The 12,486-nt window shown below is 43.1% G+C and overlaps 1 protein-coding gene across 5 annotated transcripts; it reads left to right on the top strand.

Annotated features, from left to right (window-relative positions):
- Positions 1-58: 58 nt before the first annotated feature.
- susd1 (sushi domain containing 1) lies at positions 59-12,411 on the top strand. 5 transcript variants are annotated; one of them, XM_053610105.1, is made up of 23 exons: positions 59-524; positions 946-1,091; positions 1,884-2,018; positions 2,371-2,520; positions 2,674-2,826; positions 3,020-3,199; positions 3,577-3,756; positions 3,851-4,030; positions 4,928-5,107; positions 5,459-5,638; positions 7,591-7,770; positions 8,122-8,301; positions 8,643-8,822; positions 8,937-9,116; positions 9,208-9,387; positions 9,503-9,667; positions 9,975-10,072; positions 10,168-10,354; positions 10,645-10,738; positions 11,033-11,264; positions 11,444-11,483; positions 11,645-11,738; positions 12,282-12,411. In XM_053610105.1, exons 2-23 carry the CDS (start codon positions 1,040-1,042, stop codon positions 12,304-12,306), a joined length of 3,225 nt encoding a protein of 1,074 aa, XP_053466080.1. In that variant the 5' UTR covers positions 59-524; positions 946-1,039; the 3' UTR covers positions 12,307-12,411. The 5 variants fall into 5 exon arrangements, 4 of the variants coding, with proteins under 4 accessions (XP_053466080.1, XP_053466081.1, XP_053466082.1 ...); XR_008384322.1 differs by lacking the exon at positions 59-524 and having other exon boundaries at positions 819-1,091; positions 11,033-11,278; XM_053610106.1 differs by lacking the exons at positions 59-524; positions 12,282-12,411 and having other exon boundaries at positions 819-1,091; positions 11,033-11,278; positions 11,645-12,273.
- The last annotated feature ends 75 nt before the right edge of the window (positions 12,412-12,486 follow it).

The raw sequence follows: 12,486 nt of genomic DNA on the forward strand, positions 1-12,486 counted from the left end.
GTGTGTGTGTGTGTGTGTGTGTGTGTGTGTGTGTGTGTGTGTGTGTGATGACTTTCAGTGTGTGATGCCCTGTTCAATGTTCTCAGGACTTTTCTGAATTAGGTGTGTGTGTGTGTGTTTGTGTGTGTTGAACAGGCGTCACATCCAGTGTGTTTTCCCGCCTCACACCCAGTGTTCTCGGGATAGGCTCCGCATCAGCCAACACTCTGACCAGGATAAAGTGCTTACTGAAAGTGAGTGAGTGATAGTGTGTGTGATGTGAGTGTGTGTGTATGTGTGTGTGTGTAATGATAGGTCTGAGGTTGCTTATCTTCCCAATGCATGAAGAGATAACTTCTCCACCCCAAGCAGACCCTTGAGCACACACACACACACACACACACACACACACACACACACACAACACTTCCTCCACCTGCGCTGAGGAGCTGGGTGTGCTCTCTGTGTTGTGTTTTCGGTTCTCCTTTGTGAAGCCAGATGGGAGTGTGTCTTCTGAATTGCGAGAGTCTCCTACATTGCAAGAGGTAAGAACACAAACACACTCACAATCTTACACACACACATACACACAATTCTGAAATAACTTAAATTCCCTCCACTGCTAACAGGCAGCCGTTACAGGGTGATGAGTGTTTGGCAGCGTTGGGCACCCAAATATAGCCCTAATCACCACACACACACACACACACACACACACACATGCACAGACACGGGCCTTAAACATGACTTTGCATTGTGGGTGTGTGCCAGAAAGTTTATTTCACACACCCTGATGTGTAACTGAACATGTCAACACATCTCAGTGACAAAACCACAAGGACCACACATTTCCCTTAGTGCGCCTGTGTGTGTGTGTGTAAGTATATATGTGTGTGTATGTGTGTTTGTGAGAGAGAGAGAGCGACCCCAGTTAACATTCCCCCCACGCCCCGTCTATATCTCCAGCGTTCTGTCCATCACGTCAGGATGAGGAGAGGGAGAGGAGGATGAAGGAGCGAGTAGTGAATAAGTAAGAGCGAGTGAGAGAAGAGGAGCAGCTATGAAGGGAACAGCACTCGTCCTGTTTACAGCCACCGTTGCCATCGTCACAGGTACCACACACACACACACACACACCTTTACACTACAGACAGACAGTGTGTATAATGTGAGTCACTATTTCCTGATTAGCCATGTGCCTCTACTCTTGTTAAAGATATATAGCAGGGGTTAATCATATACAGGGTCCTCGTGTGTTTTAATCAGAGTGGTGTTTATTTCTGCAGGATCGTTCAGTCCTCGGTGTGTTAATCATATACAGGGTCCTCGTGTGTTTTAATCAGGAGTGCTGTTTATTTCTGCAGGATCGTTCAGTCCTCATTGTGTGCAGTCACATCATTCACTTAGTGTATTATTATTACTATACGAGGATGTTCTGCAGAAAAGTCATTTACATAAGTAAACATTGTATATACGGTATACTGTACTCTGATTAAAATAAACCATGCAAATAACATCTTCAGGTACTTTAAGGATTGAATAAATAAATGTCACAGGTTCAGCCCTGAAAGTGGTGCAACAGAAAAGTGTTCATCCTCTGGTCAGGAGATCGCAGGAGTCCAGAAGAGACAAATTCACCGTTCTCTCTGGGTGGGAGGGGCAAACTCACTCTCTCTCTCTCTCTCTCTCTCTCTCTCTCTCTCTCACTCTCCACTGTCAATCACAGCGACACTAGATAATCGTAGCTCGTGTATGTGGAAGAGGGCGGATAGCGCGTTCCTCCCAGTGTGTCACACCGCCCTGTGGCGGCAATTTACAGGCAGTTGATTCGTCTCAGTCTCTGTGTATATCTCTTGTTCTTTCTGACTCTCTCTCTCTCTCTCTCTCTCCTTATGTGTCTACAGATGTTGTAGTTGGGGCAGATGTTTGTGCCTCCTGCCACCCGAACGCCACCTGCGATGACAAGACAGATGGCTCTGGAGGGAAAGTGTGTAACTGCATGTACGGCTTCGTGGGAAATGGCAGAACTTACTGCCAAGGTCTCATTCCTCCACTTCCTGTAGCATCTCTACAACTTCCTGTATCATTTTAACAGCTCCTCATCCATTTTTGTATCGTATGACTTCTGTTTAGTTTTACGAACTTCCTGTCGGTGGTTATAAGGATCGTTATGCCCATGTAGTGTTTACAATGAGGCTTTCAATGCCAATCCTAAACAAAATAAAAACAACTTTACTTCTAAATTTGAATATTTTATTAATTAAATTTTGCTAGGTGAAATTTGTTATGTTTGTGTAAATAAAACACTTTTGATAGCTTGATTGTTTGGAAATATAAAGCTGCTTTATAATGAAGTTCAGTGATTTGACTCTGTATGTGATGATGTCACAGATAAAGATGAGTGTCAGCTGGGGAGGATCTGCGGCGATCACAGCAGGTGTCACAACACCTACGGCAGCTACTTCTGCACGTGTGTGTCGGGTTACAGCCCCACCAACCACCAGGCCGTGTTCATCCCCAACGATGGCACATACTGCCACGGTGAGGTGCACACACTCACACTTCCACATCTACTATGAGGCTAACTGCTCTGAGGTCTGCGATGTCTGATCTGTCTGATGCAACTGAGCTGAACACAGGTCTGATTTGTTCACCTTCATAGCTGTGTGTGTGTGTGTGTGTGTTTTCTCACAGATGTGGACGAGTGTATCGTGGACGGTGTTTGCGGTGAAGGCGGTGTGTGTCTGAACACAGCCGGTGACTTCTACTGCACGTGCAGAACCGGATACACAGTTCAGAACGGATCAGAACCGTTCCAGCGTCACACACAGTCTGCATACTGCGAGAGTGAGTACTCAAACACATACACACACACACACGCCCTATTGATACGTTTATCTAAATTATAACAGACACAATATTCAGGTTTGATATTCAGCATTGTTAAAACGTCTTGAACTATCATGATATAAATAAAGGGATAACTCTGTGTGTGTGTGTGTGTGTGTGTGTGTGTGTGTGTGTGTGTGTGTGTGTGTAGTGGTAGATTGCGGTCCCCCTCCCTCTGTCCCTCACGCAGTTCAGGTCCCTCCATTCCTCACTCGTTACGGCAGCATTGTGCAGTTTGCCTGCGCGGACGGTTTCAACAGGACACGCGGAAACGTCACGGCCATCTGTGGCCCTGACGGACGCTGGAGTTTTCCCAGCATGCGCTGTGAAGGTAAACAACAACAACAACAACAATAACAACTGCTACAAGTAAAACAGCCACCTAAACCTAAATAGCAGTCTTTGGTATTATTGCGTCTGTTATCCACTGCGATAACATTTTTTGAGAGTTGGAGCCACACACAAACACACACACACACACACTCCGCACTCAACAAGGGCGGAGCTTAGGTTACATTTGATCAGCCAATCACAAACTGGATCATTTCCCATTAGCCCTTAACAAACAAATTGTTTAGCATATTTTGCTAGTTTGAGTTACAATAATAGAGGTTAACATTAGCAACACTACACTAGCCAACTGTAAACACCACCCCGTCACTCAGTGTGTGTGTGTGTGTGTATGTGTGTGTGTGTGTGTGTTTTCAGAGGTACAGTGTGGTGTTCCTCCATCGTTCCCTCACGCAGTAATGTTGTGGAATGGAGTCAGTAATGTGGGGGCAGAAGTGCGATATCAGTGTGTGGAAGGTTTTTATAACACCGGGCACGAAGAAGTGTGTGTGTGTACGAGCAGAGGAACATGGAGCCTCCTGCACTTCCTCTGTCAAGGTAGTACTGTATATTTATATTTACACTGGACCAAGTTTATACTGAACAACATGAACAAGGTGTGTGTGTGTGTGTGTGTGTGTGTGTGTGTTAGAGATCCGTTGCGGCCCCCCACCTCCTCTCCTCCACTCTGTAGTATTATGGGATGGCAGCAGAAATATCGGCTCTAAAGCTCTGTATGAGTGTAAAGCGGGATATCGCAGTGTGGGAACAGGAAGTGTGTCGGAGTGTGACTCCCACGGGCGCTGGACCGATACTCGCATCACATGCAAAGGTGCACACACACTTCTCTCCATCTGCTTGTGTAATTATGCTACCAAGTTATTCACGCCATTAGTTATTTAAGTAATTGCTATGTGTCTCAGATACCCAGTGCACACTGTTGTGGTTTAATGTGCCCTCATCCACTTTCCTTCTGGAAAGAATATATATAGAATATGGCCTGAAACAGGGACTGGGCCACTGATCAGGCCTTGGGACAGAAGCAGTGTCTGATAGTGATGTTGGGGCAGTGCACAGGACCAGTACACAAGTGTTACAGCAAGGACAGCATTGGTACCCAAAACCGATGGTGAGGTCAGGATCAGCACCTGAGACTGGGACTGGGACAGGATCATTATTTGAATCTGACACTGGGACTGGAATAAAATCAGTACTCGAGACTGACATCAAGACAAGATCAGTACCTGAGGCTGTGACTGGGACAAGATCTGACACTTGGACATACTTGTTGCTTGTGACCGAGACAGGACCATTGCGTAAGACTGATGGTGGGGCAGGATCAATACGCAACACTGGGACTGATACTGGGACAAGGAGACAGGTGCCTGAGACAGAATGGGACAGAATCATTGCTTGTGATTGAGACAGGAACAGTGCCTAAGTCTGATAAGTTTGCAAAATCAGAGCCAGAGACTGGGACAAGATCAGTGCCCAAGGACTGACAATGGGATAAGATCATTGGGAAAGGGAGATGGGAAAGGTCCAGGGCAGTAAGAGAGACCAAGCCATGAACAGAGACAATGCCAACTTGTATGAAGTTGATGTACCTTTCAAAGTCTGCAGATTAGTGTTGAAATGCTGGGCTGCATGTATGCATTTCTCTTTTTGGCCAGCTCTCTCTCTCTCTCTCTCTCTCTCTCTCTCTCTCTCTCTCTCTCTCTCTATGCAGAGATCCGATGCTCTGACCCCCCTGTACTGCCCCACGCTGGCCGGTTGTGGGATGGCAGTGTGCATGTTAACAGCTCTGTACTTTATTACTGTAAGGAAGGATTTTATCCTGCACTGGGAGAAAATAAATCAGTGTGTACTCAGAACGGTTCATGGAGCAGAGCTACGCTGTTATGTCGAGGTAAAATGGCTGTTACACAATTAACCGATTACTGGTTTCCATCTGTTACTTGATTATCAGGATCCGTCTGTTACACAGCTAGGTGTTTACTTTACTAGTGTCTCTGTTTCATTGCAGAATTCATCAGATCGGGGTTTGTTACTAAATTGGCCGCTTATTTTTCCACTTACAATTAGGCACTGTCTTTAAATAAGTCATTTACTGCCGTTACACAGTTAGACAGTTACTGTCTCTGTTGTAAAGGTCTCAGTTAGTCTTTTTTCATCATTGTTACACATTGCTGTGTGTTAGCTGTACAGTCTGAAAATGTGTGTCATTTGTTTGTGTAATCCATCACCCCCATGTCTGCAGAGATCCGATGCTCTGACCCCCCTGTACTGCCCCATGCTGGCCGGTTGTGGGATGGCAGTGTGCGTGTTAACAGCTCTGTACTTTATTACTGTAAGGAAGGATTTTATCCTGCACTGGGAGAAAATAAATCAGTGTGTACTCAGAACGGTTCATGGAGCAGAGCTACTCTGTTATGTCGAGGTATTATCTACCAATCTATATGCATGATTTATTGGTATTTTCCCAGTAAGGAAATATATATATATATATTTGGACATTTCAGGAATTACAGTCAGGTCAATAAGTATTTGGACAGTGACCGTTTTTGTACTGTTGCCTCTGGATTTGAAATGAAGCAATCAGGATATGACTGAAGTGTTGACTTTCAGCTTTAATTCAAGGGTTTAACAAAAATATTACATGAACTGTTTAGGAATTACACCATTTACTGTAGAGTCCCTCCTTTTCCACAGGCTCAAAAGTAATTGGAAAAACTAACATAATTATAAATATAAGGATTATTTTTAATACTTGGATGCAAATCCTTTGCAGTTAATGACTGCCTGAAGTCTGGAACCCATGGACATCACCAAATGCTCAGGTTCTTCTCTTGAGATGCTTTGCCAGGTCTTTACTGCAGCCATCTTCAGGTATTACTGTCTGTGGGTCTTTCTGTCTTTAGTTGCTGCTTGTCTGTGGGTCTTTCTGCCTTCAGTTTTGTCTGCAGGAATTGAAAAGCTGCTCAGTTAGGTTGAGGTCAGGTGACATTTAAGAACATTTAATTTCTTTGCATTAAGAAGCTCTTGGGTTGCTTTCGCTGTACGTTTTGGGTCATTATCCATCTGTACTGTGAAGCTCTGTCCTATCAGATTTGCAGCATTTGATTGAATCTGAGCAGAAAGTAAAGCTCTATACCCTTCAGAATTCATCCTGCTCCTTCTATCAGCAGTGACATCATCAATAAACACCAGTGACTCAGTTCCACTGGCAGATACACATGCCCATGCCAGAACACTTCCTCCACCATGTCTGACAGATGATGTGGGATGCTTTGTATCATAAATCCTTCCTTTCATTCTCCATTCTCTTCTCTTCCCATCATTCTGGTACAAGTTAACCTTGCATCAAAACTGCTCAGGCTTTTTTTTTTTTGCCCAAAAAGTGTAATCTGGCCTTTCTGTACTTGAGTGTTACCAGAGGTTTACATCTTGAGGTAAACCGTCTGTATTTACATTCATGAAGGTGTTTCTTGATTGTAGACTTTGACAATGATACGCCTACCTCCTCCAGAGTCTTCTTCACTTGGTGAGATGTTCTAAAGGGTTTTTCTTCAACAAGGAAAGAAATCTGCGATCATCCACTTTAGATGTCTTCCGTGGTCTTCCAGGCCTTTTGGTGTTGCTGAGCTCACCAGTGCGTTCCTTCTTTTTAAAAATGTACCACATTGTTGATTTGGCCACTCCTAAAGCTTCTGCTCTCTCTGATGGATCTGTTTTTTGAGTGGTTTTTTCAGCCTAATGATGGCCTCCTTCACTTACATCAACACCAACATGGACCTCAATGGCATATTGAGAGTTCCCATGAACAGCTACCAAATGCAAATTCAACACTTGGAATCAACTCCAGACCTTTTATCTCCTTAGTTTGTCATGAAATAATGAGGAAACAGTCCACACCTGGCCATGAAACTGCTGATCCGTCAATTGTCCAATTACTTTTGAGCTTGTGGAAATGGAGGGACTCGGTAAAAAAAGGCTTTATTTCCTAAACAGTTAATGTAATATTTTTATTAAACCCTTTGGAGTAAATCTGAAAGTCAACACTTCAGTCACATCGTGATTGTTTCATTTCAAATCCATTGTGATGGTGTAGCCAAGTATAATTATTTAAATATTACACATTTACTCACTATTAGCCAGCTGTGTATCAAATTGTATACCACAGTGGCATATTTTTATCTGATTTTTTCATCTCGTTATTTTTTTGCACTAAACGGAAATAACAGATTACAGTTCAGGTTCCTCATGTCATTGAACTGCAGCAGAACAGACCAACAGCTAATGTCTCTGTTACCCAGTTATATTTATCCCCTTTGCTGTGTGAAACATGAGGCCTGAATTTGTGGACTTTTTTACACCCTTTACTCTCTGCAGAGATCCGATGCTCTGACCCCCCTGTACTGCCCCACGCTGGCCGGTTGTGGGATGGCAGTGTGCATGTTAACAGCTCTGTACTTTATTACTGTAAGGAAGGATTTTATCCTGCACTGGGAGAAAATAAATCAGTGTGTACTCAGAACGGTTCATGGAGCAGAGCTACGCTGTTATGTCGAGGTAAAATGGCTGTTACACAATTAACCGATTACTGGTTTCCATCTGTTACTTGATTATCAGGATCCGTCTGTTACACAGCTAGGTGTTTACTTTACTAGTGTCTCTGTTTCATTGCAGAATTCATCAGATCGGGGTTTGTTACTAAATTGGCCGCTTATTTTTCCACTTACAATTAGGCACTGTCTTTAAATAAGTCATTTACTGCCGTTACACAGTTAGACAGTTACTGTCTCTGTTGTAAAGGTCTCAGTTAGTCTTTTATCATCATCGTTACACATTGCTGTGTGTTAGCTGTACAGTCTGAAAATGTGTGTCATTTGTTTGTGTAATCCATCACCCCCATGTCTGCAGAGATCCGATGCTCTGACCCCCCTGTACTGCCCCACGCTGGCCGGTTGTGGGATGGCAGTGTGCGCGTTAACAGCTCTGTACTTTATTATTGTAAGGAAGGATTTTATCCTGCACTGGGAGAAAATAAATCAGTGTGTACTCAGAACGGTTCATGGAGCAGAGCTACTCTGTTATGTCGAGGTAAAATCGCCAGCAAGCTGTAAATCTCTGGTGCTGTAACCTTTCAGTGACTGTATTTACTACTTTACACATAGTAACTGTATTATACAATTAGCATATCTGTTATTCACTTAGCTACTATGTGTTTCTGTTTATTAGTCACTTACTCATTTAGTGTGTTAATTCTGTTACTTAATTCTGTAACAGTTCTGTTTCACGTGGTCCCACAGCGTTGTGCAATTAGTTACTAAACATCTCTGTTACACAATTAGCATTTGATCTGACACACAGTCCACTGTATGAGATATAAGGCCTGATCGTGGCCTTTTTTCACCCAAACACTTCATACATTCTCTCTGCAGAGATCCGATGCTCTGACCCCCCTGTACTGCCCCACGCTGGCCGGTTGTGGGATGGCAGTGTGCTTGTTAACAGCTCTGTACTTTATTATTGTAAGGAAGGATTTTATCCTGCACTGGGAGAAAATAAATCAGTGTGTACTCAGAACGGTTCATGGAGCAGAGCTACTCTGTTATGTCGAGGTAAAATCGCCTCTCTTACAGAGTTCCTCACTGTACCTGCGTTGGTGTACACACTTGTGGTTAACTTGCTTTGTGTGTGTGTGTGTGTGTGTGTGTGTGTGTGTGTGTTTTCAGAGGTACAGTGTGGTGTTCCTCCATCATTCCCTCATGCAGTAATGTTGTGGAATGGAGTCAGTAATGTGGGGGCAGAAGTGCGATATCAGTGTGTGGAAGGTTTTTATAACACCGGACACGAGGAAATGTGTGTGTGTACGAGCAGAGGAACATGGAGCCTTCTGCACTTCCTCTGTCAAGGTAGTACTGTCCGTGTATATTATATACTATTATACTGATGATGATAACCTGACTGAGGTGTGTATATGTGTGTGTGTGTGTGTGTGTTTAGAGGTGAACTGCAATGAGCCCCATCCTCTCCCTCACACACTGCTAGTGTGGAACGGCAGCTCCTCTCTGGGCTCTGTGGCTCTGTATGAGTGTGAAGCTGGATATCGGCGTGTTAGCACAGCGAGAGTGTCTGTGTGTGGTTCCGACAGCCAGTGGAGTCCTGTACAGCTGCACTGCGAAGGTACACACACATACACACACACACACACACACACACACACACACACACACACAAAGACAACATACACATTCACACTGCACAAAAAAGTACTTTCTCTACACCTTCTTCCTTGCAGTGTACTGCGGTCCGATCCCTATGCTGCCGAACGCAGAGGTTCTCTGGGAAAACGGCAGCGTCGCCATCCATCACTGTGTTAAAGGTTATTACAGACATACAGGAAGTGATGTATCAGTGTGCGACACCACAGGAAGATGGCAGGTGGCCACCATGCACTGCAGAGGTAGAATAACATGTCCTATGCACCACTGAACTTTATTATTCTTCGTGATAGTAACGTTTCGATAGTCGGTTACACAATATATCATGATACTAAACAATACCATTAGTAACATGGCTATGTGTTTAAGGTCTGGGGAACACTGTTGCTTGGCAACCTGGAAATAGAGATGACAATCTTAAGCTAGCTAATGACATAATAAGCAAACCACATAGCTACAGCGTAGTACAGTGTAAAGACACAGTGAGAGCGAAAACGAAACAGAACTATCTGAAAGATCAACACTTTTTTGTTTTGTTTTTTGCAACAGAGCTGAAGTTCAGCGTTCAGAGTTTGTCCGTGTTTAATCAGAAATGTCTGCGCTGGAGGACGGCTGCAGAATCACAAGGCTACAAACAGCAGTACACGGTGAGTTCAACAATAACACACACACAACACAGTACAAAAGAAACACACAAATACTGGTGGAAATAAATCTGGTGTGTGTGTGTGTGTGTGTTTAGGTGGTGTTTATCGGTGTGAGGGGTTTCGATCCCTCGTTCAGTGATCGGCATAGGAAAGTGTTTAGCTTGGCAGGGTTACATCCCACTGTGTGTTTGAACCTGCAGCCCATCACCAACTACACAATCACTGTGACTTCAGTGGAGACCGGAGACACGGCTACTGTTACTGCTAACACCAGCATACCCGGTACACACACGCAGACATTCTAACTTAACCTCAGTAACCAGTAAAAACGTTTCCTTATGCAGACCAACCAGATGTGCTCACGAGGTCCAAACTGTCTGAGATTCCTATCCTTGTGGGGACATTACACGTTTATCTAGTAATTTATAGATAGACATTAATTGTGTTGGATGTTTCCTTAGGAACATTTTGCAACAATCTTTTCCTTTGAAGTAATATTAATTTATTTGGGATTAGGCAAAGTCACACCTTGTCGTAATCCATGACCAAACCACTGTTTTGTTCCTTCATAGCTCCACCCACTCCCGAGGTCGGGTACAATGAGGTTGATTCCCACCGACCAACTCTACAATTACGAAGAGCCACCAGTACACTGGACCCAATTTGGTGAGGAGATACAGATATGGAAAAGAGCACAGCTACTCTATAGAGAGCTTTTCAGGTTTCTCCAGAAACAGACAGCGTGAATTTAGCAAAAAAAAGTGGCATGTGAGTTCAGCTCATGCATACCGTATGTACTATACATACTTATGTGTATAAGGCAGTTAGTGCTCTCCTATGAGTGTGTTAAGCCACCGTGATAATATGTAGGCGAAAAACAGAGGTAAAATGGCTGCCTTCTGCATGGTGTAGATGTTCACTTTACTCAAAAATGCTGTTGTGTGTGTGTGTGTGTGTCAGTGTATATCAGGTGATCGTGGTACCCGTAGTGGGCGTGTTGGTGTTCGACTGTACCTCGTCTCGTTTCTGTGGTGGCGAGTACGTTGCGGCTCAGCTGCAGGTTTGTGAGCTTGGCGTGGAGGTGAACTTCACACTGGGGAACCGAGAGCAATACGGACCCTTCTACAACGCTCCACTGGAGAACGGGCAAGATTACTACATCATCCTGCGCACCGTCTGCACCTGGGGGCCGGTAACCTTTCCAATGTGCATTTATAATTATTGATCATTATAAATATTAACAATTAGAAATTATTATTTAGAGTGATATGTTTGGATTTATATGTTATATGTGATATATATTTTCATAGATATTTTGATGATGTCACTTTAGCGTTAGCTGTAAGTAACATAAATGTGTGGTGTTTTTAGGAGAGAAAGCAGTCCTGCGTTATCTGGGCCAAAGCCAGAGGTGAAATTATTATTATTTTTTTTAAATAATGATAACAGCCTAAATAAGTATAAATAATAAATAAACATTTTCTTTGAATACTTGTTTTGTTTTTTTACAAGTCCTTGTAGGTGAACATATCTTTTTTTCTGTTATTTACGTATAAATCTGTTTTGATTTAGGAACCTTCTACGCTACCAGGATTTCTGCTTTGGTGACGTTTGGCTTCATCGGCGCTCTGGGTTTCTTCAGCGTGACGGTTTATGGCTGCTGCTGGTCAGAGTCTTAGTTTATTGTTTCTAATGCACCCTTGTCCACTTCTCTATCCAGTACACGTGAGCACAAAGTAAAGACTATGGAGACCTTTTTAAAAAAACAAAACAGGACCACAACCTAATTTGGCAGCAACGACAATGTAGATTAAGTTAATTTCTCAGAGATTCATATCAACTTCTAACTAGTCACTTTTCTGATAACTACCTAGTATGCTAATTATAACCTAACATCCAGCAAGTAACTTTACTGTGTAAATGTTTTTCTGGCTTAACCAAAAGAAAAAAATCTACGTGATGTACATACACCCACACCCTCAAAACTCAATAAAAGGCAAAACTCCCAGCGAAAGAGTGAACAAGGGCCTTCTAGATCATTTTTCCCCCCCCAAAATGTTCAGTTGAGAAGAAATGGGAAGAGGAAGTCAACAAGGGTGCAACAAAAACAGAACTGATAAACAAATAAAAATCCTACGCCATTTCTTTATGCTGATTTCTCTCTCGCTCTCTGTCTCTCTCTCTTTCTCTCTCTCTTTGTGTAATACAGGTTTTGGAAAGGACACAGATTTTGAAGGAATATGTGTTTTATGTTATTTATAAAATTATTCTTTTATTGTTTCGAAAGTGTTCATTGTTTTTATTTGTATTTTTGCTTGCAATAAAAATGGTTTCTTAAAAAAAAAAAGTTTCTGCCCTCCATATTAATCTTTGCCCACACAGCTCTAATATGGCGGTCATTTATACCAGGCTCC

The sequence above is a fragment of the Ictalurus furcatus genome, chromosome 22 (assembly GCF_023375685.1).
Source record: "Ictalurus furcatus strain D&B chromosome 22, Billie_1.0, whole genome shotgun sequence".
NCBI lineage: Eukaryota > Metazoa > Chordata > Actinopteri > Siluriformes > Ictaluridae > Ictalurus > Ictalurus furcatus.

Coding starts and splice junctions, on each gene's coding strand:
- susd1 (XM_053610105.1), top strand. CDS start 1,040: ATGAAGGGAACAGCACTCGTCCTGTTTACAGCCACCGTTGCCATCGTC. Junction 3,757..3,850: donor CCTGCACTTCCTCTGTCAAG/GTAGTACTGTAT, acceptor TGTGTGTGTTAG/AGATCCGTTGCGGCCCCCCA. Junction 4,031..4,927: donor TACTCGCATCACATGCAAAG/GTGCACACACAC, acceptor CTCTCTATGCAG/AGATCCGATGCTCTGACCCC.